General features: G+C 38.0%; 1 protein-coding gene across 9 annotated transcripts in view; it reads left to right on the top strand.

Annotated features, from left to right (window-relative positions):
• RANBP3 (RAN binding protein 3) overlaps positions 1 to 23,367 on the top strand; it is a 51,443-nt gene that overhangs the window by 22,873 nt on the left and 5,203 nt on the right. For 6 of the 9 annotated variants that reach the window (XM_083879865.1, XM_083879862.1, XM_083879864.1 and 3 more), the window contains 13 exons: positions 650 to 686; positions 775 to 861; positions 3,662 to 3,733; positions 4,909 to 4,974; positions 6,421 to 6,513; positions 7,627 to 7,730; positions 13,472 to 13,591; positions 14,174 to 14,277; positions 16,538 to 16,616; positions 17,519 to 17,621; positions 18,478 to 18,602; positions 20,469 to 20,589; positions 21,803 to 21,945. In XM_083879865.1, the coding sequence (XP_083735991.1) occupies positions 650 to 686; positions 775 to 861; positions 3,662 to 3,733; positions 4,909 to 4,974; positions 6,421 to 6,513; positions 7,627 to 7,730; positions 13,472 to 13,591; positions 14,174 to 14,277; positions 16,538 to 16,616; positions 17,519 to 17,621; positions 18,478 to 18,602; positions 20,469 to 20,589; positions 21,803 to 21,945 (1,254 nt within the window). The remainder of the gene's footprint in view (positions 1 to 649; positions 687 to 774; positions 862 to 3,661; positions 3,734 to 4,908; positions 4,975 to 6,420; positions 6,514 to 7,626; positions 7,731 to 13,471; positions 13,592 to 14,173; positions 14,278 to 16,537; positions 16,617 to 17,518; positions 17,622 to 18,477; positions 18,603 to 20,468; positions 20,590 to 21,802; positions 21,946 to 23,367) is intronic. The other 3 variants (XM_083879868.1, XM_083879867.1, XM_083879861.1) reach the window with 1 other exon arrangement.

Raw genomic sequence — 23,367 nt, 5'->3', positions numbered from 1 at the left:
AGAGCCATACAAATCCTCAGAAAATATGTAAAACCTTTGTTCAAAGACTTTTTCAATATCTGTGATAGTTGGTAACCTGTGATGCTTCCTTTCTTTTTCCTGGTACTGTGAATGATGTTAGGGGACTATTCATTGCTAATTCCAATGAAAATACTGTCTTATTGTTTTATAGAGCATGCTTTGAAAGACATTCCTCCAATGCTATAATTTTGTTGAAGGAACTAACATCACTTAGAGTAATTAAGTAAAGTGCTTTGGAATGAACTCCCAAATAATGGGTATGTTTACGTTGAGCTTGAAACTTTATATTTTAAAAATGAAACCAATTTTGAAAACTGTCATTTTCAAATTTTCAGTATATACATAATTTAACTGTAGTGATTGTCACACAGTCTCTAAAGATATTAGTGCTTGAGATACGAATTTTCAGCAATCTTACTTGGTAAATACTTTTAATTAATTGTATTTGATAGTATCTATGTGAAGCTCTATGCTCACATGTAAGTCACAGAAGATTATTGCATTGAGTGTGTATCACTGACAGTAAAGAAAAAATCTCCTAACTGATGCTTAAAGCATTTGTATCAAACTGAAGAGACTGAAATGTTCAGTATGTGATCTTTCTTTGATCAGTGTAATTTGATTTCAGAGATCTGCAGATGGATCAAGTCCAGAAGATGGAGATGGTAAGAAATTTTATTGTAAAATTAAAAACCATCAGTGTGTCTTGCTGGATATTTTGCATTTTCTCTAATAATTTTTTGTTTTCTACAGATTCTGATCGAGAGGATGGAAGTTACTGTCCACCTGTAAAACGTGAGAGAACTTCATCTTTAACTCACTTCCCTCCTTCTCAGTCAGGTAAGTGTTGCTACAGTACATGAGGAGTGGTTTTCCTTCCTAGACATTCTTTTTCCAGTCATGTGAGCAGTCTTATTACCGCTTATTGCTGTCTGCTGTGCTTTGGATTAAGACTAGAGCAACTATGTACTAATGTTACCAAATTTGGTGAAGCTCAAAGGAGTTGATATATAACTTTTTAAAATGTTTTCTCTCTGTAAGTTTGTGTATTTGTAGATTCAGCTTTTACTCTTGTGCTGTTAAATTGCAGAATCAACCAGAAATCTTCCTGATTTGTTGTGATCGGGTTGCTTCTTCCCAAATTTATATAAGTGCTATCTTTTTCTTAGTTACTCTGCTGCCAGGGAAAATTTTCAAGTCTCAGCTCATGTTTTAGTCCTTTCCTTTTTCTCTTCTCCCATTCCTTTTATAATGGGGAGGATTCAGTGCATTTCTTAAACAGCTGACATACGCAGGAGAGAATGACCACATTACCCGTGTGTGTGCACGGTCAGGGCAGTGAAATCACTGGGGTAAATTCATTCAGTTCAGTTGCACAGGAATGGTCACGTTTGATATTTGTTTGCTCCCAGGAACAGTTTTGATTTGTGCTGTCTCTCCTCACAGATCCTATGAGGGTTTTAGCTTCAGTCAACAGTTATTTTAGTTAAGATATGTCAGTGTTTGAGGATGATTTCAAGACTGCTACTTTATTTCTACCATATTAAGTTGTATTAAGGAGGTGAAAAACCTTGAAGGAGAGAACAGTAAAAAAGTATTCCTGTCATATGCAGCACATTCTGTAGATGTGACTAAAAGGTGAAAGCCTAGTTGTTTTGATTTTAATTTTAAAGAAATAAATTACTATGAAATCCAAAATGTAGTTGCTGGTACTTTATGGCCACAGAATTCTAAATTCATGCACCAGTGCTAGTCAGGGGAAGAAGCCCTTCTCTTTCAGATCCGAGTTTCTTGGTGTGCAGCTCAGTGGGTCTCCAAATGCTGTCCTGTGAACCGAGTAACCACTGTTGCTACTGTCTGCTTGCCAACCACTCTTAGTAAAGGAGTACACAAAAATAATGGGGTTTTGTAGATTTTGTGTTAACAGTATGTGTATACCCAAATTCCCCATAATCTCTAACACTTCCATTCCATGATGTCTTTGTCTTATAAGAGTAGAATCTCTATGCTAACATCTGTTAAGAAGTGGACGAAAACAATTTACTGAACTCTTTAATGGCTAAATACTGGATGTTCCAAGAGTCCAGTATCCTTTCTTAAGCCTCTGCTTAGCTAATGTATTTTTGAGAAGATGTGGTAATTTGTGGAGATTCACAAAAGTAAGACAGACTTAATTAACTTATTTAGTCTGGTGACTAGGATGCTTTGAAGAAGACAAACAGAACTTTGAGCTCATGAGAAGATAAAATTAAAAACTTGCTTAAAGAAAAATATTTAATCAACCTCCTACAATGAAAATGTTAAAAAGATATATGAGTTATTTGTATGATCTTTTAACCTAATTATTATAGTAAAAATTATTAACCTTAATAAAATAGTATATAAGTTCTTAAAAAACCTAAGTAAAATCAAATTCTAATCATAATCAGTCTCCCCGTCTCTCCTTCAATCACCAATAGTAATTTATTCCCTGATGCCTTTCTTCTCTCTTGGCATGTGTTGTTGTCAAGCAGTGACAACTTTGATTTGAATTGTAACTTCCATGAAGACCTCTTTGAATATTAATGGCTTTATTCAATGGCTTTTGTTTCCAGAAAATCTTTTACTTTCTCACCTTCTTAGTTCTTTTTGTGGGGTTACGTTTCTCTCAAGAATAGGGAAATTTTACTTACGTGAAAACTGTGCCATCTTTAAGCTTAAGGCAGACAGTAATAAAAAGAGAGAAGATGGAATTAAAGGAAATATGAAAAAATATTTAAAACTTAATTATAAAAGGTAAATCCCACATCTCAGTACAGTGGTGCTCGCAGATGAGCTTCATTTCTTTTTTTCAACATACTTAAGCTTTTTCTACAGCTTTATAAAAGATAAAAGAGCTAATAAGTATTATGCTTTTCTTCATGCACAATGATCTGTTGGATAAATCTGTCTCCTTCTCTGGTTGTCCTCTTTCGTAAACTGGATTGTGATTTTTGTATAACACCAAAAGTACTAGAACTGCTGGACTGGACGTCAACCAAACTCCCTATTACTTGGTTCTTTCAGTCCCAGCAAAGGGTGGAAAAGAAACACCGTCCTTTGCCTGTTTTTTCAAACTTTTTTTTCCCCTTTTGTTGACTATTATGCTGCTGAAGTGACATCTGACAGTGACATCTGATGTGCTTTTCCTGTGTTTCTGTCGGAGTTTTGTCTTTGCAGGGTAGTTCAAACCTAAGTTGCTTCTTGGTGCAGACAGTGCAGTCCATCAGAGCCCATATTTTCACTCCTACTCTCTAGCAGGCGTTACACACTTTCCTGTTCTCTTTCTGCAGGGATCTTTTGAAATGGCATTATACATTTTGCAATACTATTATATGTTCTAACACCACTTCTAATTCCTAATTCAGACACAATTCAGATTGGGAATCCTGTATTTATAAAGGATTCAGAAAAAATGAAATTTGTTCTTTCTCTGTTTCAGGAGATGCTGAGAGGGTTTTGTGGACAGTGGCTTCTTTGCTACTTTGGCTGTAATACTGTTTTAGTTTAGAAGAAAACAAATTACTAGAAAAGCAATTTTCAGTTTGAAGTCTGGGAACAGGTTTATAATAAAGAACAACATACACAACTTCTTCCCTTTTTTCTTTTTCCTTGACTGCAGTAACAAAGAACAATGTCTTTATGCCATCAAGCTTCTGTGAACCCTCTACAGGCAATTCTGACTCAGAGCCAGGTGAGCTTCCTCTTTTTCTGCTTTTTTTCTTGAACTGTTAAAATCTGCTATGATCCAAAGTACTCTGATACTTCAGAAGTAAAATCCCTATCTGTAAGAATGGAAATGATGATGGTTCTGATCTTAGACCTGTTCTCTTGCTCACTTCATTGTTTGATTTCACCCTTGCTGGAGGTAATTAAAATTATATCAAAATTGTTAAATGTGTTCGGAGTGATGGTAGAATACTGCAGTATGACCCTTTCCTGTTAGCCTCACAATAAAACACGTGGGAAATTCTCATTTATCTACTTCAGAAAACTGTTCCCTTATACTGAAAAGCAAAACAACCATAAGGTATGGTCATGATTGCGTTCAGCTATGACCAGTGAGCACTGTGTTGACAGAACTGCTGATTTTGTTAGTTTCTGTAGTTCTGGTTTGGTTTTGTTGGTATCACTGTAGTGCACACCAGTATCTTATGCTTATAATCAAGCACAGTGAGGCTGTAGGATGCTGAGTTGTCTTATTCTGAGTACAGATACTAAGCCCCTGAAAGGAAAAAAGTATAATTATTATTTTAGTTCTTTGGAATTTGATTTTTAATAGCTGTAGAGTTATAATAGATTTTTTGAGATTTTGTTACTTAATTAAAAAACTATAACAGTAGTGAATGTGAGCAAAGGAATTTTTTATCTTCATACTACAAAAGCATGAGTAAAAGCTTATTATTGCAAGAAATTAACATTAAGCAATTAAGCTTAACTTACGATAATTAGCAGTTAGATCCTTGTTAGCAGCTGTCATGTTCAGTCATAATTTTGATTGTTTTCTTTAGTTCGATTCTCACTTAAAACCTTTATTATCTATATTAAGTCCTTCACAGAAGGACTTAATGTCTTCGTCTTAATGTCCGTGTCTTAATGTGTTCACCCATTTCTCTGTTGAAGTCAGTTTTTTTCCTGTTTCTTTTGAAAAGAATTTCAAACTTTTTGCATGTGACACCATGTGTTTGTCTGCGATGTGTATTTGCTGCGATGATCAATGGAAATTCAGGTTTCTTTCGGAATCTCCTAATAACTTTGCATATTTATAGAACTTGTGAGTTGTTACAGTGGGGAAAACATGAGGAATTTTATGCTTGAGTGGCTATTTCTAATATGTTACAGCTTTTCCTTGTAATTTTGTATTTCCAGAGGAAAAGAGCAGTGGATTCCGGCTGAAACCACCAATACTTATCCATGGTCAGGCACCTAGTGCAGGTGAGTTCACTGTTTACTGCAACAGTACAAAGAAACCAGCTCAAGCATTTTATTTAGGTAATAATTTATGCTATCAGCTATTGTAAATAGAAGGTGGCAATACCTATGTGTCTGCAGAAAAATCTTGTCTTGTCTAGGGTGGTTGTGCCCATATCCACTGTGGAAGGTGTATGGATGCATCCATGTTTTGCTTTGGATCAGCTGTGCATGTCTGAAGTGCATCTCTCAGCTGTTGCTGCTTAGCAAGCTTGTATTTGTGCTTGGAGTAATCCTTCAGACAGTGAATTTGATGCTTTTGGTAGCAAACCGTAAGAAAAAAGGGTGTTCCAGCAATGCCTTGAGCAAGTTCCATTCATTACTGAGTGTTTAGTCTGTGACCAGGCCAGAGCAGCTGGAAGTGTCAGGGGGTGCCCATTTCTGCTCTCCCTGGCTTTTGGCAGCAGTGTGGGTGGCAGGTCCTTGATCATGTCTGTTCTGAGCTACAGTTTCCTGTTTACCGATGTAGATCCAGCCACTATCAGAAAGATAGTATTACAGCTCCATAGGAATATGAGGGGGAAAAAAAAGCAACCCTGCTATATGGAAGGTTCATTTCACTTGCAGGAAGAGTGGTAAATTTAAGAAAGGAACAAGCTATTTTGAGGTTATGAACGTTTGAACTTAGGATAGCTTTATAATCTGATGTCATGCTCTTTGAATGTGAGTGACCTGAAATGGAAGTAATTGCTGTGAGTTCTGTTGCAGTATTTTATTGGATCAAGAGTTCATCTTGACTTTTTTTAGTGGAGAAAACTGAACCTTCTGGGCTTGCCATAACCTTCTAGAGTTGTTGTTACAATGTTTGGGATTTTTTTCATTAGGTTGTTTAAGGTCAATTAGCTTTTTGAATCATAGTGGAATTAGAGTTGTAGAGCTATGCATCTATCTTACTATAACAGCCAAAGAGGCCAGACTAATTCAAACAGCCAAAAGGTCATTAAATGACACAACACAACTATTACAGTTACCAGTATGTTTGATAGTATGGATAAAAAAAAAAAAACAAACTTACTAATGTCTGGAAATTACTTTATTGGAAGGAGAAAAGAAGACTTGGAATGTGTAGTTGAAAAAAATGTCAGTGCATAAGTAGGATTGCTGGTGTACTGTTCATTTCTCTTACATAGTGGTTTTATTTCTGGATCAGTACTAAACTTTTGTTCTGTGCTTTCCTGGGTAAGCTAGACAATATGTTTTGAAGTGTTTCTTTAGGCTAGGAAATAGTCTTCCATATTTGAGACTAACTCTCTCTTGAGGCTGAGTAAGGAGGGTTGGAAAAGAAGTGGGTAGAAGCTTTTCTAGTGTCTCTTTTTTCATTATGTGTTCTGTTGGAAGCAGTTAGAGAAGATGAAACTGAATTTTCCAACTTTAGAGCTTTATACTTCATGAAAAACTTTGCACTTGCAGGGCTTCCTAGCCAGAAACCGAAGGAACAGCAGCGAAGTGTGCTTCGTCCAGCAGTATTACAGGCACCACAGCCAAAAGCTTTCTCACAGATGGGTAAATAATGCTTTTGCATTCTAAATACAGTGGAGAGAGAACAAAAATACTGAATTTGTTTAGTGTGGTGGTTTGGTTTTACTCAACACTCACCTTGGTTTTTCTAGTTTTCTCCTTTCAGAAAAGGAACATCTTGAATGGTAAGTGTATCTGTATTGCATGAAGGATAACATAGTGGAACCGTAAGGTCTTGTGTACGATGACTTTGTGATGTCGACAGACCTCTAACTTTGGTGTGGTCCATGCTTGAGTTTTGGAATAAAAAGACTTTTAAGAGTGTGGTATAGCAGTCAATCTCAAATGACAGCATTGGCCATGGTGTAATAAGCTATTACTGGTAACTGATCAACAGTAAAGTATCTAAATCAGTGAGACGTGGCTCTGGACTTGGGGACCATTTTGGAGTTGGGACTTTGAAGTACAGTTTTAATTCTGAACATGGAATTTTAATTCTTAAATTTGGTCGTTCATAGAATGTTTATTGTATTATGGAATTACAGAATTTGATATAGCTGATGGAAATAGGCAGAAGTGTGGAAGTTAATGTAAAAAACTGTTTAAAGTGTCCCTGTCTTCTAAACCCCATGTTTCCCCAGCCTGATGCCATTTGTTACGTCGAAGTTTAGTTGAATAGAAACAGGAGTCACTTCAGTGAATGTAGAATCTGGCATAGAACCAAACATTTCTAGCTTGATTTCTTGATGTGCCTCCTGACACAGACTGGACTCTACAGAGGACTTAGTATTGGGGTAAAAATATTCAGTGGAAGTTCAGTATATGAGCAGGTGGATCAGTCTGAAGACAAGCCCTGCTGGCTGTGAACAGTATCAGATTGGAGCAAGATGGTTGCTTAAAGTTGTATATGTTGAAGTCCTTAAACATTTGTATAGATTAATTTGATGACTTGGCTTTCTACCTTTGGAATTTTGATTCTGCTATGAATTGCTAAATTGTGGTCCTCATGTCTCTCGCAAAATACTATGGTAACTTTTTAGTTTACATTGCGATGTTTAATGGACTTTAGCAAGAAAATGTCATGCAATATGCATAAGAACTTTTCTGACAGTTTAAATATCTAGAGAGTTAATGTATTTTTTTATTTCTGTGTTGCAGTTCTCAGCAGTGGCACCAATGGTGTAAATATCCCTCCAGATTCTGCAGCCACATCAGAATCACCAAGTGATGCAACACTGAAAAGTTCAGACTCTGAAGACAAGGTGAGTTGGAGAAGGAGACTTAAAGTGACAGACAGAAATATGCTATGAACAGAGTAAAAAGCCAGTAGCAGCACATGAATTCCCTACAGGAAGTGGACAGTGCAGGCAATGAGGTGCTGAAAAGCTTCACCTAGAGCAAAAGACATCTAAGTGCATCGGAAGTCATTTATTGGCTATCATGAAAGAAAGGTAATGAAATATTTACTTCCAGTTCTGTGTAGTGTGTCCGGTCCTTATCTTCAGATTTTGAGCTAACCATCAGTGTCTGAAGGTCTTGACTGATAGCATGACGGGGATGTTTAGGAACTCTTGAGTGTGGTTGTGGGGTTTTTTTGTAGCCTCATTAGGCAGTCGTTTGCTTTTTGTTGCCATATTGAGAATAGAAATATTGTTGAGAAGACAAAGAGTATGGAACAGTTCACTTGAAATTCAAGTCTTAATCCTGGGTATGTGAGCAGAAACACTCGCAGTGTGAATGGCTTTTTAAGGTTTAATGAAAAGCTACTGCCACAACTAAGTATCGATAAATAAATTGAATGTATGTACCAGTATGAAAACTGGGACATGCTTGTAAACCAACTATGTATGTCATTAGGGACACCCTCTATCTGCTTTTAACATCCACAAGTCCTCTTAAGTTTTTTAATCAACTGACCTTGGAGAAATTTTTCTCGTAGAGGAAAGCTCTTAAATCTGGTTACAACTGATTTCTGGAAGCTCATATAAACGGTATAAAGCTTCAATAACTGAACATTTGCAATTTTACCAAGGGTTGTGGTAAGATATTCTATTGTCTTGACATTTGTAGTCAATTTTGTCTCCCTGAAGCTTTCTAGCACTGCTATAAGTCATTAGAGTTCATGCAGTAGTTGTGTTAAATGCTGGAGTGTCTGCAGAACATTAGATGGCTTGGTGAGAGTGAAAGATTACTTCTGAAATTGTTTCATATAGGTAATTGTATGGGCAGACCTGTGGCATAGATTTGATGCACTACAGAGAGAGACCTTCCTTGTGAGGGCAAGTATATGTTATTTGCAGTATTACATGAGCATGGTCTGCCTTCGTTAGAGCAGGTATGAGTCATGGTCTTATTTTATTGTCAGAAAAGATTGTTCTCCAATGTCTTATCTTGTGCTTATACAAGGTAGCAGAGGGAGATGTTCTCAGTCTAGTGGTTGTCATACCCTGAGCAGCTCTGTGGCAACTTCTGCTTTTCTAGTCTCTGTCTTGAAAGCCTCTAGGAAACTACAGGAGCCCTAAGCCCTAAGCAAGTCCTCAGATGGGTACAAGCTGCAGCCTTTGATCTAGCCTTCTTCAACTGGTAGGAGAGTCAAGTGGCTGAAAGTCATTAAGGAAACTTGACAACCCTCAGCCTTTCTGGTAGTGGGGAGATGCTGATCCTTATCCAGAAGAAAGAGGACTTGTTAAGTAAATCCTAGGCTAGTGACTTTTCCTTGTGTTCAATAGATTGTTCCTTCACCCTATGTATCATTCAGTGGTGAATGAGTACTCCCAGTGATCAACACTGGCCCATTTCTAATTGCAAGCAGAAAAACAATGTCTTTGAAATACCAGAATTAGAATCTGAGGGCAAATGATACAGCTAGGTTATGCAAAAGTTGTCCCTTAAACATAAAAGGGGATTTGTGAAACTTTTTGACTTATGTGATATGTGCAGGAAGTGCCATGGTTGGCACATGAGGGTAACAACACCCTGCATGAGAAACTAACAGAAGGAATTGGCAGTCTGTGTTTAGTGAGATTTCATTGGGATCATGGATACAGGAGGTTCACTTGGGCAACTGGACTACTGCATTAGATAGCTAAGGGCTTTTTGGGAAATAAAGCAGAAAAGACAGACAGGGATGGGTTCTGCTATGATAAAAGAAGCTTAATCCAAGAAGGCACTAAATTGGTCAAGGCTTTATAGATTAAGATCTGAGGGGAAGCTAACAAGAGGGAAATTAAAGCGAACCTTCACCAGACTTGGACTGATCAAGTGGAGAAAGTAACTAATGCCCTTAAAGAACTAGAAGCTTCACAATTACAGGCCTTGGTTCTAAAGAACTTTAGTACTTGGACACTTGATAGAATGGCAACATGTCCTGGTAGAAGTCCTCCAGAATACTCCTGGAGATTTTAGAAATAAGTTGATGAGAATATTTGCATATGCTGGGTAAGTTGACATGGGAGGTATTTGGCTGTACATGGTATTCACTGTAAAGAACTGGCTAGAAATGCAACGGTTGAGAGTAGCTGTTGTTGCAGCATCAATGAGATGGAGTTTGACATCCTGAGGAAACTAATAAGTAGCAGAATAAAAATCCAGACTTCAGGAGAGAAGCCTTCAGGTTGTTTATTGAGCTGGTTGATAGCATTTTGAAGGACAACAGGGATCACAAAAGCTCATTTACCTCCATGGACAGCCACCTCAGAGAACAAATAATCTCTCCCAAAGTGCGTGAAATTGTGCAAGTGTGGCAGGAGGCCAGTGCATACAGGCTTGCACATATGGACTTGGGAGCTTGTTAAATCCAGAAAGAGAATGTGCATGTATCTTGTAAAAGCAGTCAAGACCATCCAAGAAATATACAGAAGGATTGCCTGGATGAGTGGGAGAACTAGGAAAGCCTAAACTTGACTGGAATTGGAAATGAGAGAGAATGAAAAGCTGCAGGCAAGGCTTCCACGGGTATTGGCAGCAAAGGTAAAGTGAAGGAAAATTGTAGGCCTTCTGTAAAATGTTGAAGGGAACCTCTTGATGAAAAAAAAAAAAAAGAAAAAAAATCTGAGGTACCCAAATGCATTTGTCTTGTTTTTGTTTCTACTGAAGAAGTCTGCTGTCAGGTCTACCAAGTCTCTTTTTTTAGGGGAAGTTTGATGGAGTGAATTATTACAGTAAATATGCATAAGGACTGTTTTAGACAATTTGACATACACAGGTCCATGGGACCAGACAGGAGATGTGTCTATGAGTGTGGAGGCAGAGTCATGGTTTAACCCCAGCTGGCAGCTAAGTAACATGGAGCCACTTGTTCACTCCCTCCACTCAGGTGTGATGGGGAGAAGAATCAGGAAAAAAGTAAAGCTAATGGATTGAGGTAAGAACAGTTATTTAAGTGTTAAAACAGAGTAAAGTATAATAATTGTAATTAAAAGGGCAAGAGAGACAGATAAACAAAACACAAAGAAAAGAAGTGATGCCCAGTATAGGTTCTCAGCACCCACTGATCTGTGTCTTATCTCCCAGCACCAATCAGCCTTTCACCAGCAGCTCCCCCAGTTTACATACTGGGCAGGACATTCTGTGGTGTGGAATATCCCTCTGGCCAGTTTGGGTCAGCTTTCCTGGCTGTGCTCCCCCACAGCTTCTAGTGCGGCTCCTTGCTGGCAGAGCATGAGATACTAAGAGTTCTTGACTTGGGATGAGCACAACAGAGCCGCAACCAAAATATCAGTGTGTGATCAAGATTATTCTCATCCTGGATCCAAAATACAGTGTTGTACTGGCAAGAAAATGAACTCAGGACAGGGAGCTGCAGAATGATAGTGTGAGACCACTCTGTGTCCTCAGAGAGTTGTGTTAATGTGGTGGGTCCCAGTTACTGGGGAAGAAGAAAGCATGGCACATGTTTATACAAATGGCAAGAAAGGTTCCAGGAAAGCAGAAATGGCTCAACTACTTCCTCTCCCTTTGTGGTGGAGGAATCTTAGTATATGAGGCACGTTAAAGGGATTGAGAACAGCCAGCATATATAAAGCAGAGACCAACCTGATGGGTTTTTTATCCTCTGAGATTATTTGCTTTGCAGAGAGCCCTACTTGTTGATTTTGACTTCGGGCAAGATCTTCGTATGGTCTGAAGTACCATTGTCATAGCCAAAATAGAGGGGTGTAGTGGTTGGATGGAATATAAGTGGGTAAAAAATTGGCTGAAGCAGTGAGCTTCGAGGGTAGCAGTCAGTGACTGGAAGTTTGACCGGTGTCAGTCACTAGAGGCATTCCTTGGGACTGTTCAACATATACACAAACAACCTGGCAAGGTGGAATAAATCTTGTTGTTTGTGGGTACTAGTACACTGTGGGAAGGGGAGAAATGGTCAATGTGTGGGAAGGGAGGGGCTGTTCAGCAGGATCTCAGCAGACTGGAAAAACAAGCTGAGAAAAACTAGCTGATGGCCAGCAAATGCAAAGTTCTGTACCTTGGGTTAGAGGACCCATATATCTCAAGGACTGAAGAGGGACTGGCTAGAAAGCAGCTGTGCAGACAAGTCTTGGAGATCCTGATACTGCATGAAAAGTGTTGAGGCAAGTTCTCACATACAGAATTTGTTAGCAGATCTATAGCTGATAGTATTGCTTCTAAAGGTGACACTTATTTTATTTTGGAGGAAGGGAGATCAAAAAGGGAAAGAAAAGGGAAAACTTCACATTGGGCAGCCATAAAAACTACTAATGGGTTCCCTAGACAGGCATCTTCCCCCTGAGTGTCCTCCTAAGTGGTACCCCCAATACTCTTCTCATAATAACTTTATAGTTTTCTTCATAATATGTTCAGGGTTCCTGTGGTTAGGGTTTTTTTTTCTGCTTATGGTGCTGTAGATGCTGATGGGAGTGTGCTTTGCTGAGGGACAACTGCTGTATGCGGGTCACTTCTGAGATTTCATGTATGCATAGTGTAGGGTCTTCCTATCAGTGTCAAAACTATGGGGTAGGAGGTTAGGACAGAAGCAGGAGGAAGTGATTCCCATGCAGGTTGCAACTGATTTCCAACACTACTTTAGGGGTTTGTAAGTGCAAGGCTCTGAGTATAGTGGAAGAACAGCTATAATATGGGAATAATTAGGAAAAGTGCCACCACAGCATGTGTAGGGAGAAGTCATGAAACCACTTGTGGAAAGCAGCTGGCACAGGTGCAGAATACAAAGTCCTTAGGAGGACAAAAAGTCCAGGAACCTTCAGGTGCTGTGCAGCAATGATGAACAAGAGATTGAACATGAATAAGTATCCTTTTATTGATTAAGAGGACTTATGGGCTGCTTTACTAAAACTGCAGCCATTAAGTTCAGGAAAGTGATCTTTCTCTTCTTCTACCACTGGTGGATGTTATCAGGAATATTGTATAGTTTGTTGGGGCTTTACAGTACGTGAAAGATACTTAATAATCTCCAAGTAGACTAGTGGCTGGAGCACAAGATGTGTGATGAGAAAATGAAAAAGCTGAGTACAGTCTGCTTGGACTAGGGCAGGGGAATTGGATTGTTCCCCTCAGGTCTCAAGTGGTAGGCAGTGGTAAGATTAGAATGAAATTAGGAAGTGTCTATCAAACAGATGAGAAGCTGATTCCAGATGGGGAAGGAGATTCCAGATGGGTTTTAGGACATAACTCTCATACTTAATGTAGTTGAACATTGAACCAGACTACCAAAATGTAGAACTGTCACGTGGATTTTTTGAAACCTACTATGAGATCTTTGGCAGCCTAATGTAAGTTTGAAGGTGATGCTGCCTTGAACACAGTTTGGACCAAGTGATTGTTAGTCCTTTGAACTTCAACTATTCTGTGTTTTGGTAAGAAAAACACTTAACAACAGAGACCTTATTTAAATGCAAAATATGCCTTGTAGATCTGGAACTGTTACTGGCTTGACATTGTAAATGAGTGTGTGAGTCACCTTGTCATAAGGTGTTTCTGTTTAAAGAAACTGAACTTCTTAAGCTACATTTTTCCATTTCTTTAGGCAGCAGAATGTCAGAAAAAGGAGTCCAACAATACCTCAGATGATGAGAGCTGTGAGAAGGCTGAACTAAATGCACAGCAAGCATTTGTTTTTGGGCAAAATTTAAGAGATAGAGTTAAGGTAAACACATGTTTGTTCTCTTGACTAAGAGTTTATGAAATACTGTGAAGCTACTATATGAAAAGGTTAAAACCTCCATGTTTATATGTAAAATTAAAAGCTATGAACACAGAGCTGACTGTTTAATAAAACTGGTATTCTGGACATTTAATAAATGAATCTGTTAAGTAGCATAAGAAGCTTTTTCATAGATAAATGCATCTATTGCAATCATGAGTAATGGCTAAAGCTCAGTTGAATGTAGTGTTTTCTCTTAACTTTTGGGCCAGAATGAAGTTGAAATCTTGTCCTAAGACACTCCCATGCAACCAAGACTTCACAGAAGAGATGGAAAAATAGACTGAACCCGGGCTTAGACTTATGCATAGAATAACTGAGTTGGATTGTTAGTACCACCTGTTGAAGTCGGGTTTGCTTAGGTTCCCTAGCATAATAAAAGAAAGTGTAATATTGGGACATCGACTTACCTTGTTTTATTGTAGAAATCATTTGTGGATAAAACTTTGTCTTTAGGAAGAATGAGTTGAAAAATTTGTGGTCAGTAATTACAGTTACTGATATATATACTTGTTCTTTTTCTAGCTAGGAGATGAAAGTGATGAAACTGCTGATGTGCAGAATGCTGGCCTTCTGACATCAGATACACCTTCTGCAACAAACTATTTTCTACAGTATATCAGTTCCAGGTGAGAGTATAGGGAAACCAGCAGAACAGTTCTGTCCTCTTTAATGAAAATTCTTTATGATTCTGTTGTTTATTGGATGCAGGGCTTAGACTGGGTCAGTGGGGACCCAGACTTCTGAAGAATGAGAATGGCAATCTTCAGATCTGGGGGAATAATCCTCAATCATCTTGTCAAGGGAGATACATTTGATACTATTTATTTGACTGCATCCTTACCAAAACCGCTTCAGAAAGCCAACAAGCATGACATGAGAGGACTTCTCATGAATGATTAGAAACAATGATGGACTAAATTTGAGCTACCAGTTAAATCTTGTGGAGATCTGCACTGTATTTGTGTTGTTCAGTAGGTTTCATATATGATACAGATAAAATGAGGAATAGTTGAAATTTTTTCATGATAGTTAGCTTTTCAGAGCAGCCTGTATGAATAAGTAGGAGCCTAACTGTGGAAGGTTTTTGAGAGAACTTCTGTTGAGGCAGTAACATCAGAAGAAATGTGATGTATAGGTAAAGTGAGGCAGCCAGGAGAAAATGGCTAATCCTGTCTTATGTAGTAATGAGCTCTGAGCTGACAGCCTTCCCCTGAGGCTAAGGTAGTGACACAGTTCTGTGAAAATGCTGGTTTAGTAGTGGTCAAAAAAATGAAGTCGTGTACAGAATGAGAAAACAGAATACAGAGGTGTGAATTCACACTGGAAAAGTGTGATGGGAAATCCTACCAAGAGTGATGAAGCAGAGCAGTATCTCTGCTCCTGGAGTAAGCTGAAATTCAGATTGAAGCAATGAAATGATTGTAGGAAAAGCACCAATACATGCTTTCTTTGACCTTATATTTGGCATTTTTAAGATACTCTTGTTCACCACGAAGGAGGCAGTAGGCAGTTTTGCAGTCAATGAACTTTTGATGCTGAACTTCTCAGATGTTGCACTGGAGAGGTAGAGAACACCTTTGCCCTCTTGATTCCAGATCAATGTTTTTCCAATAGACACAGTCAGACTTGTTCAATCAGTTTTGGCAGACTATAACTAATATGTGGCCTTCAAATACTGGAATATTGTTTTCATATTTTTCAACTCATATGACATCTGACATTTGAGTCTTCACTTTGGGGAGGAGTTACTCATGGCGAGTCAGTTGCCAGAAACCTAGTTTTGCACTTGTCTTCAAAAAAATAGTGTTGCTTAGGGGAGTTGGCTCTGGTTTTCAGCTGTGATGGCAAAGCATTATGATAATCAAAAGGAAACTCCTCCCTTTGTGTAATACTGTCAATTCTTTAAAAACTAAATGTGCTAGGTGGTGTGGCAGATACTGGTAGGCCACATTGAGTTCTATGTAAATATTTGGCACTCAGAACTGTGGTATTTAGTTTCCTTAGTAGGTAAAGCTGTCTTCCATTGAGGACCTCCTTTGTTCTAGGAATCTCCTTAATCAGAAGTAGCAACTCTACATGTACAGTTTTAGTTTCACTTGAATCATGTAGATGTGAATCCCCATTTTCCAAACTTGGTGAAATGCATGTAGGCTTGATTCAGAATGCTCTGCTATTCTGTATGTTCACTTTGTGAGCAAGCTGGTGTCTTAGAAAGGTGTCCCTGATAGGAAGGAACAGGAACAATGACTCGTTAAGTCTTTTGAGCCTGTAAAAGAACAAAACTCTTATTCTTCCTAAATAGGATTTAAAATCTGTTAATAAAAATACTAATGGGAGGAGAATGCTTATTCTATAAGGAAGACGTAAAGGCTGAGATTTGATTGTGAAACTTCTTGGAGAGGCTGTGGTATTGCAGCTAGTCTGATTAAAGGCATTGCTTATCCCTGCTGCCTTTGTGTCCTGTACGATATTGGAAGTGCTTTTGTTTCCATTCTTCACATTTCTGAGAGAATTGACTTAAAAATGTGTAGTAGTTCAAATCTGTGCATACAGAATACTATTTAAAAAGAGTATGTTACATGATTAGACAGTAAGCCCTCACTTAGCGTTCAGTATTGCTTTGTATGTTGTTAGTTATCTGAAGGGGAAGATTTTTACAGTGACAAAAAAAATTTGTTGTCATTCTGAGAGAATTTTCATTCTGTAAAACTAGAGTGTGTTCTTGTGTTAAGTTGAATTAATTTTTACCTATGTTTGTGTCAACCGGTGCTTACTTTTTTAAAGCCAGTGATAATTACTCACTTTCTGAGGAATTTTATTGGTAGAAAATAAGAGGTAATATTTTCTATCTTGTAAAACTTGGCTTATTTCTTGGATTTTTTTCAGTGTAGAGAACTCTACGAACAGTGCAGATGCGTCTAGCAACAAGTTTGTTTTTGGACAGAACATGAGTGAGCGAGTCCTAGTGAGTATCCATTATGTATATGTTGTAATTTTGCCAGGAGTTTGTTATGGATTCTCACTCAGGAGTTTTGAGACCCTGTAATAATACTTGTCACTTGAGTATGGGGGTTTTTTCAGTGGTTTCCATTGAAGATAACTTTGAGTGCAACATGGGAAGCTCATTATGAGCTATTGTCTGCCCAGCAGTACTCTTCAGGATTTCCCTGCCAAACTCTCTCAATGTAAGGAGGTTCAGTGCTGTCTCTGTAGTGCATGTGGTTCTTGTGCCCAGGCATTCTATGGCACAGCTTGTTGCTTTAAATGGCTATTGGAGTATAAGTATTAGAGAGTATTTTATGTCCTCAAAATTGAGTGGTTCAGTCATGTGACTCCCCCAAGGATGGGACTTCAAGCCCAGCAGTAAAGCAGCTGCCTCTGCTGAGGACTGAGGTATGATTCTGGAAATGCTGTTGATGATGTACCAACCTAAGGAATAACTTCTAGTACCTTACTGTTTCCTGCTGTTGTTTTTATTCCTGTGCCAGAACAAGATGGAAACATTTAATGATGAGTGTTCAGACCCCAGCTACTAAGTGGGAGTTCAGTCAATTCTGCCATGAGTAGCTGTAGCTGATTTGCTGTGTTGAACAAAGCAAGTCAAAAAGCCTCAAAATAAAGATTGAAATTTGGTATCAGTTCAAGAGAAAATAATTTGAACTGGATTTTAGATCACACTCCATTCAGTTCCTTGACTGAGGTAGTAGGATAGCTTTAACTGTGAAGGCATGTTGTCTGTGAGATTCTTTTTTTACCATATGGTTTATAAACACTGGAACTGCCCTCAGTACTTGGTCACTAGTCCTGTTCAGCAGAATTAGTATATGTTTTCTCTCTTCTGTTTACCTCCTCTTATTTCTGTAATAGAGTCCACCAAAATCAAATGAAGGTAGTACAGAGAGTAATAAGGAGAATGCTGCTACAGAGTCTGGGTCTGAATCATCTTCTCAGGAGGCCACGCCAGAAAAAGGTGAAAAACAAAATATTATATTAGAAATGGTAGTTAATCTTTTTTAAATTATTGTATTTTTCAATATCCTGTTACTTTTCAAAAACATCAGATTTTTATGTTGCCTTTACTGTCTCCTGTAACTAAAGATACCGGGCGTGGATATGGAAATCGCTGAATGCTGTAGATCCTCTAATATTAAACATGTACAGGCTCCACTGTCTTTTTCATTGTCTTTTTGTGGTACTGGGAGTATCTTCAACAGAATAAAATTAGAGGGAATTAACAAAACTGATAGTAGGACTTGATAGAGAACAGAGGAGAAATGTGGCTAAATTTTTTCTAACAACTGTTTTATTTCAAGTGACTAAATTTCTGATTCGAATGTGTATTGCATTGAGTGGGTGCCCCACATGTTTTGAACTCAGAACTGGTTGCTGGATACTGTCACTTCAAATTGTCAAGATATTATGGAAATTCTGGGGACTATGGGTTTTCTTCAGTAAACTGCTTGCAAGCCCAAATGAAAGTGGAAAATTAATTGCACTGTCATGTGTAGGCACAGCTGTATGGCTGGCAGGTACTGCTGGAGCATCTACAGATAAACAGATGTCCATTGAAAGGTTTTGAACTATTGTGTGTAGGGACAAAAATTATTGAGAACTTATCCCTTTTGCCCCTTATGCTTGTAAAACAAGTATTAAAAAGACAAGCTTTAACCTATGCTTAAATTTCAACCCTTTTTTATGTGTTCTATTAAGGTCTGTCTTCTGTACTTTTCAAAAGGTCTCAAAACTCCGGTGTACTTATGTGAGGCCTTTGTACATCTTATAAAATTTTGTGCTAATCATTCTCAGACTCTCAAAATGTTGTTCAGCTAATAATATTTCAGAATCACTGGCAGAGTCCGCAGCAGCCTATACTAAAGCAACAGCAAGGAAGTGTTTATTAGCGAAGGTAGAAGTGATAACTGGGGAGGAAGCTGAAAGTAACGTATTACAGGTAAGGAACACAGTAGAGGAGATTTGAGTTTGTGGGGCTCCATATGGATGTCCAGTGAATGCATACCATCTGATTCCCTACAACTCAGCTTTCCTCTATATCTCTAATGTATTTTCTTGTATTAAAATGAAAACTTTAGATATTTATATTAGGTCCTTATTAACTTGTTATCCATTGTTTTTTAATTTCTTCTTTCCAAATAAATTTTTGTGTATAAGCCATTTAAGTGTATCTTAACCATGCTTTCCTAAATCCATAATATAGAAGCTTCTATTTTCTATGAGGCAATTATTGCAAGAAAATTTAAATGAACTAACTATTTTAAAGTTTATTTATTGTTGTACTACTGAAGATTTTTTTAAAACTTGGAGTGGACTACTTAGGCCATCAGTCTAGTTTCTTGCAAAACAGAATCTATATCACAAACACTCAGGAATTTGGCTGAAGGTACTTAATTGAATTAGTGATGTTGTAGAAGGATATTTAGTCATGATTTAGACTCCTGATTTTAATCATTATATATTTAACATTGCAGTTATTCATTAACTTAAATATACTTACTAACTCAAGTATATCTTTAAGGAAAACAAGCAGAGTTTTCCTATAAAATGAAGTGTTTTATGTATTTTTTCCCATCTCTCTTTATCCTCCAATTATACTTTGGTTTTTGTCCTTGAGATACTTTGTTTCTCAGCATTTGAACTGCATTATTTTCAAGGATGACTTTTATTCTTACAGACAGGATACTCTGACACCAGACAGTTGCACTGTCAGTATCTAATGCCTATCAGTTACACTTATATTACCTTGCAAAATGATACTCTGTAATGTTTATTTTCTTGGACTTTTTAAATCAGATATAAATAGTCTTTAAATGATTTTTCTGATACATCTATTTCTATGTAATTCAGAAATGTCTGGATGCTCCACATAATTGAACAAGACACTGAAGAGATAAGAATCCTATTTCACTTAGGAAAACCACAACTCTTAATAGAGAGTAATTTGACAGACCTCTTGCCTTTATTTTTTTTTCTTGTGAAATGTAATGCATTAAAATTCCAAATGTGACTTGTACAGACAGAACTATGTTATTGTTGCAGAAACATACAGAGCTAGATGTTTTGGGGTGAAGAAGATGAGAAATGGAGGGAATGAAAATGAAAGTATCTTTTCTACTTAGTGCATGCTCATCTGTGGGGAACTTGAGGGGTTTGAGGTATAAAACCTCAGCAGTAACAGTGAAGTTGGATTAGGGAGGGTGGTATAGAGTAAAGATGATTGGCGTGGAAGAAAAAGGGAGCTTGTAGGTCATGAAGGAGTATTCCTACTGTTGGAAAAAATACATACAGCTTTAGAATTTTATAACCTATAGGAGGCAGTAAAAATACCTCACTTAACTAATGACTTTGTGTGGTTCAGGCTTTGATAATGAGCTAGCAAGTTTGTTCATCCTTTGCTTCCTTACAGGAAGAATTTTGCTTTGCTTTCATTATATTTGCTCGGTCTTCCTAGCAGCAAATACCATTTTCAGTGGTGCAATGTGTACACAAGGCTTTTAAAAGCATTGACTGATCTAAGATAGTCTCTTATGACATCACCTGAAAATTACTTGTTGTTTTGATCATGAAACCTCTTATTCTTTAAGAATATATAGCTTCTTTTAATAAAACCCGATGAAAACAGACAGCATATTTTGAGAAATGTATTGCAAAAGAGAGGATGACTGTTTTGCTTTCCACAGCTATAGACAAAAAACAATTCCAGGTATGAAATCTGAATGTTTTTTTAACCAACTGTAGGTGACTAAGAAATATATGATTACTTCAATCAACCACTATGCCACAGAAATATTTTCTGTTACAGATTCAGTGCAAGCTGTTCGTATTTGATAAAATCTCTCAGTCTTGGGTGGAAAGAGGTCGAGGGCTCCTGAGACTCAATGATATGGCCTCAACAGATGATGGAACATTACAGTCTCGACTGGGTAAGGGCAACCAGGGGAAATGAGCTACTGGATGACAGTCATGCTATTTTCATAAGGTTCTTCCTTGACATGCAGTAACACTCACGTTAGTTTGTCTTAGCTCTAGCAACTCAGAAGCAGTTTGGACCCTTTCTTTTGCTTCAGTTAGTGAATATTGCCTCCAGAGAGAGTATCTTCATACTCTTCTGTTGTGGCAGATGTTCCAGTTACTTCCCCTCCCCCCCCCCCCCATAAAAGCAAACCATGTTTAGTAACTAGAATATTTGCTTAGAAATTTATGGTAATGTCATTCAGATCTCGCCATTCTGGATGGGTTGCTTGTGGTGGGGGAAGTCTGTTTGAATAGGGCACGATAGTTCAGGCTGGCAGGAATGCGCATTAGTCTGAGATTATCTGCTCAGATACAACTGCTGAACTTTAATGTATTAACATATAAGGCTTCAGACTAAGTATCTTCAGATATGACTCATAGTCTTTATTAGCCTTGTTGCAGTTTAAGTCCAGCCAGCAACCAAGCCCCTTGCAGCTGCTTGCTCACTCCCCCTCCAGCAGGATCTGGGAGAGAATTGGAAGTGTATAAAAGTTAGAAAACTCCTGGGTTAACATCAAAACAGTTAAATAAAGAAAACAAAAGGTGCATGCAAACAAAGCAAAACAAGAAATTAATCCACTGCTTCCCATGGACAAGCAGGTGTTCATCTATCTCCAGGACAGCAGGACCCCATCACATGTAATGGTGACTTGGAAGGACAAACACCATCACTCCAAATATCTTCCCTTCCTCTTTTTCCCCCTGCTTTATATCCTGAGCATGGTATTATTTGTTCAGTTTGGGTCACCTGTCCCAGCTATGTCTGCTCCCAACCTCCCACATACTCCCATCCTCCTCATCAGCGTAGTAGTATGAAAAGCAGAAAAGGCCTTGGCTCTGTGCAAGCACTGCTCAGCAATAACAAAAACATCCATATTATCAACTGTATGTTCAGCACAAACCTAAGATACGGGTCCATACCAGTGACTGGGAAGGAAGTTAATTTTACCCCAGCCAAAACTAGCACAAGCCTACATTCTTCTCATTTACAGTTGTGACAAAAGCCCAAGAGGGCTTATTTGTAGAAAGACTGAAACCATTATACAGTAAAAAGTCTTTCTTGACTGTTTTGAGCTTCCTGATGTCTTTTTCCACCTAACTAATCTTGTAATTTGGCTTTAGTGATGAGGACTCAGGGGAGTCTCAGGTTAATCTTAAATACCAAGCTGTGGGCTCAGATGCAGATCGATAAAGCCAGTGAGAAGAGTATCCGGATCACCGCCATGGATACAGAGGACCAAGGAGTTAAAGTTTTTCTTATATCAGTGAGTACAGTTTTTTGTTTGTCTTAACCATCCTACACTAAAGTTGGTACTTATTTAAACTGTAGTTGAGGTAGCATTCCCATTTTTCTTTGCACCCTACACTGCCTTACACATCACCCCTGCTTCAAAGATAAGGCACTTGGCAGTTTTGCTTGCCTAAAAATCTTGCTGGTTATGAACAAATGCTACATCAAAGGCTGCCTTAGGAAGCCAAAGCATTGTCCATAGAGTCATGGGATCTGTTCCACACATACTGAGACTTAAACTGTAGTGTTTAATACAGATTGTTTTCTGATTTACGAAGAACAAACATTATTTCAGAGATTTTATGCAGTAGTTTACCCAAAATTAGATCTGCTGGAACTTTCAGCACAGGAAAGCTGTCGTAGTCTGCAGTGCGGGAGGGTGGATAAGTGCCCACTGAAAAGGAAACTCTAAAACTGTCGAGAACATCATGTTAGTGTTAAAGGTTACACATTTTAACTTAAATTTTCTTTTGATGCAGGGTATTAAAGCAGTAACAGGATAGCAAAAGTGATTTCTGTGCTTGCTAAGTGGGGAATGGCAACCCCAACCAGATTACTAAAACACTGAGGATCTGATCATATAGTCAGCAAGGAAGAAAGTTCATTCCCTAATGCCTGCTAAAGTGCTTAGAGATATGGAGGGATCTGAAATCATTCTTTCGATTTACACTGGTTCTACACAAGGTGTTGCAAAAGAATTAGTGTTCCTAGGGATCAGAAATTGAGACCATCAACAAATGGTCAGCTTTCCCTGTGACATTAGGTTTCTAGCCTGGGATCTGGAGTCTCAGCATGGAACCTTAGTGATACTAAATATGCATTGATGAAGAAAAAGTGAAATTATTGGATAAGTTTTTTCTCCAGATTTGAAAGTTTTGAGTTAATCTGTGATCAGGTTATTCACTCTTGATTTTAGTACTGATAAAAAGTATCTTGTTTGGAATTATTTTTTTCGTTACAGCTCATTGCAGGGGAATTTTGCAGATACAGAGGTGACAGATTCAGGTGTCAGATGGGACAGAGGGAAACTACTTTTTATGAAAGAATTCAACAGGTTGTCAAAAATGCTTCCCTCTGAAACTGAGACTGTTCAAGAAAAATTTTGGAATAATTGCCAGCCTGACTGTCCATTGAGTTTTCTCATTATAGCTCATTTCAAAAATTCTGTGCCAGTGCCTCATGAAACAATTAGCTTGATTACGATTAACTGATGTGTGAAGTTAAATTATTGACAGGCCAGCAAAAATCTGCAAGATTTTATCTGAAGGGTTTTTTTAATATGAGCTTTTGGGAGGTGTCAGGAAAGCGGTGTGAATTCTGTGTGAAGAAGGCTATTTGAGATCAGCAAATACTGAGTATGCTAGCCAGAGAAAGCTGAAACTAAGCAGAGGAATAT

This window comes from Zosterops lateralis (genome assembly GCF_965231275.1).
Source record: "Zosterops lateralis genome assembly, chromosome: 29".
NCBI lineage: Eukaryota > Metazoa > Chordata > Aves > Passeriformes > Zosteropidae > Zosterops > Zosterops lateralis.
Note: the sequence above shows the minus strand (reverse complement) of the source record. Positions and strands in the feature narration are given on the sequence as shown.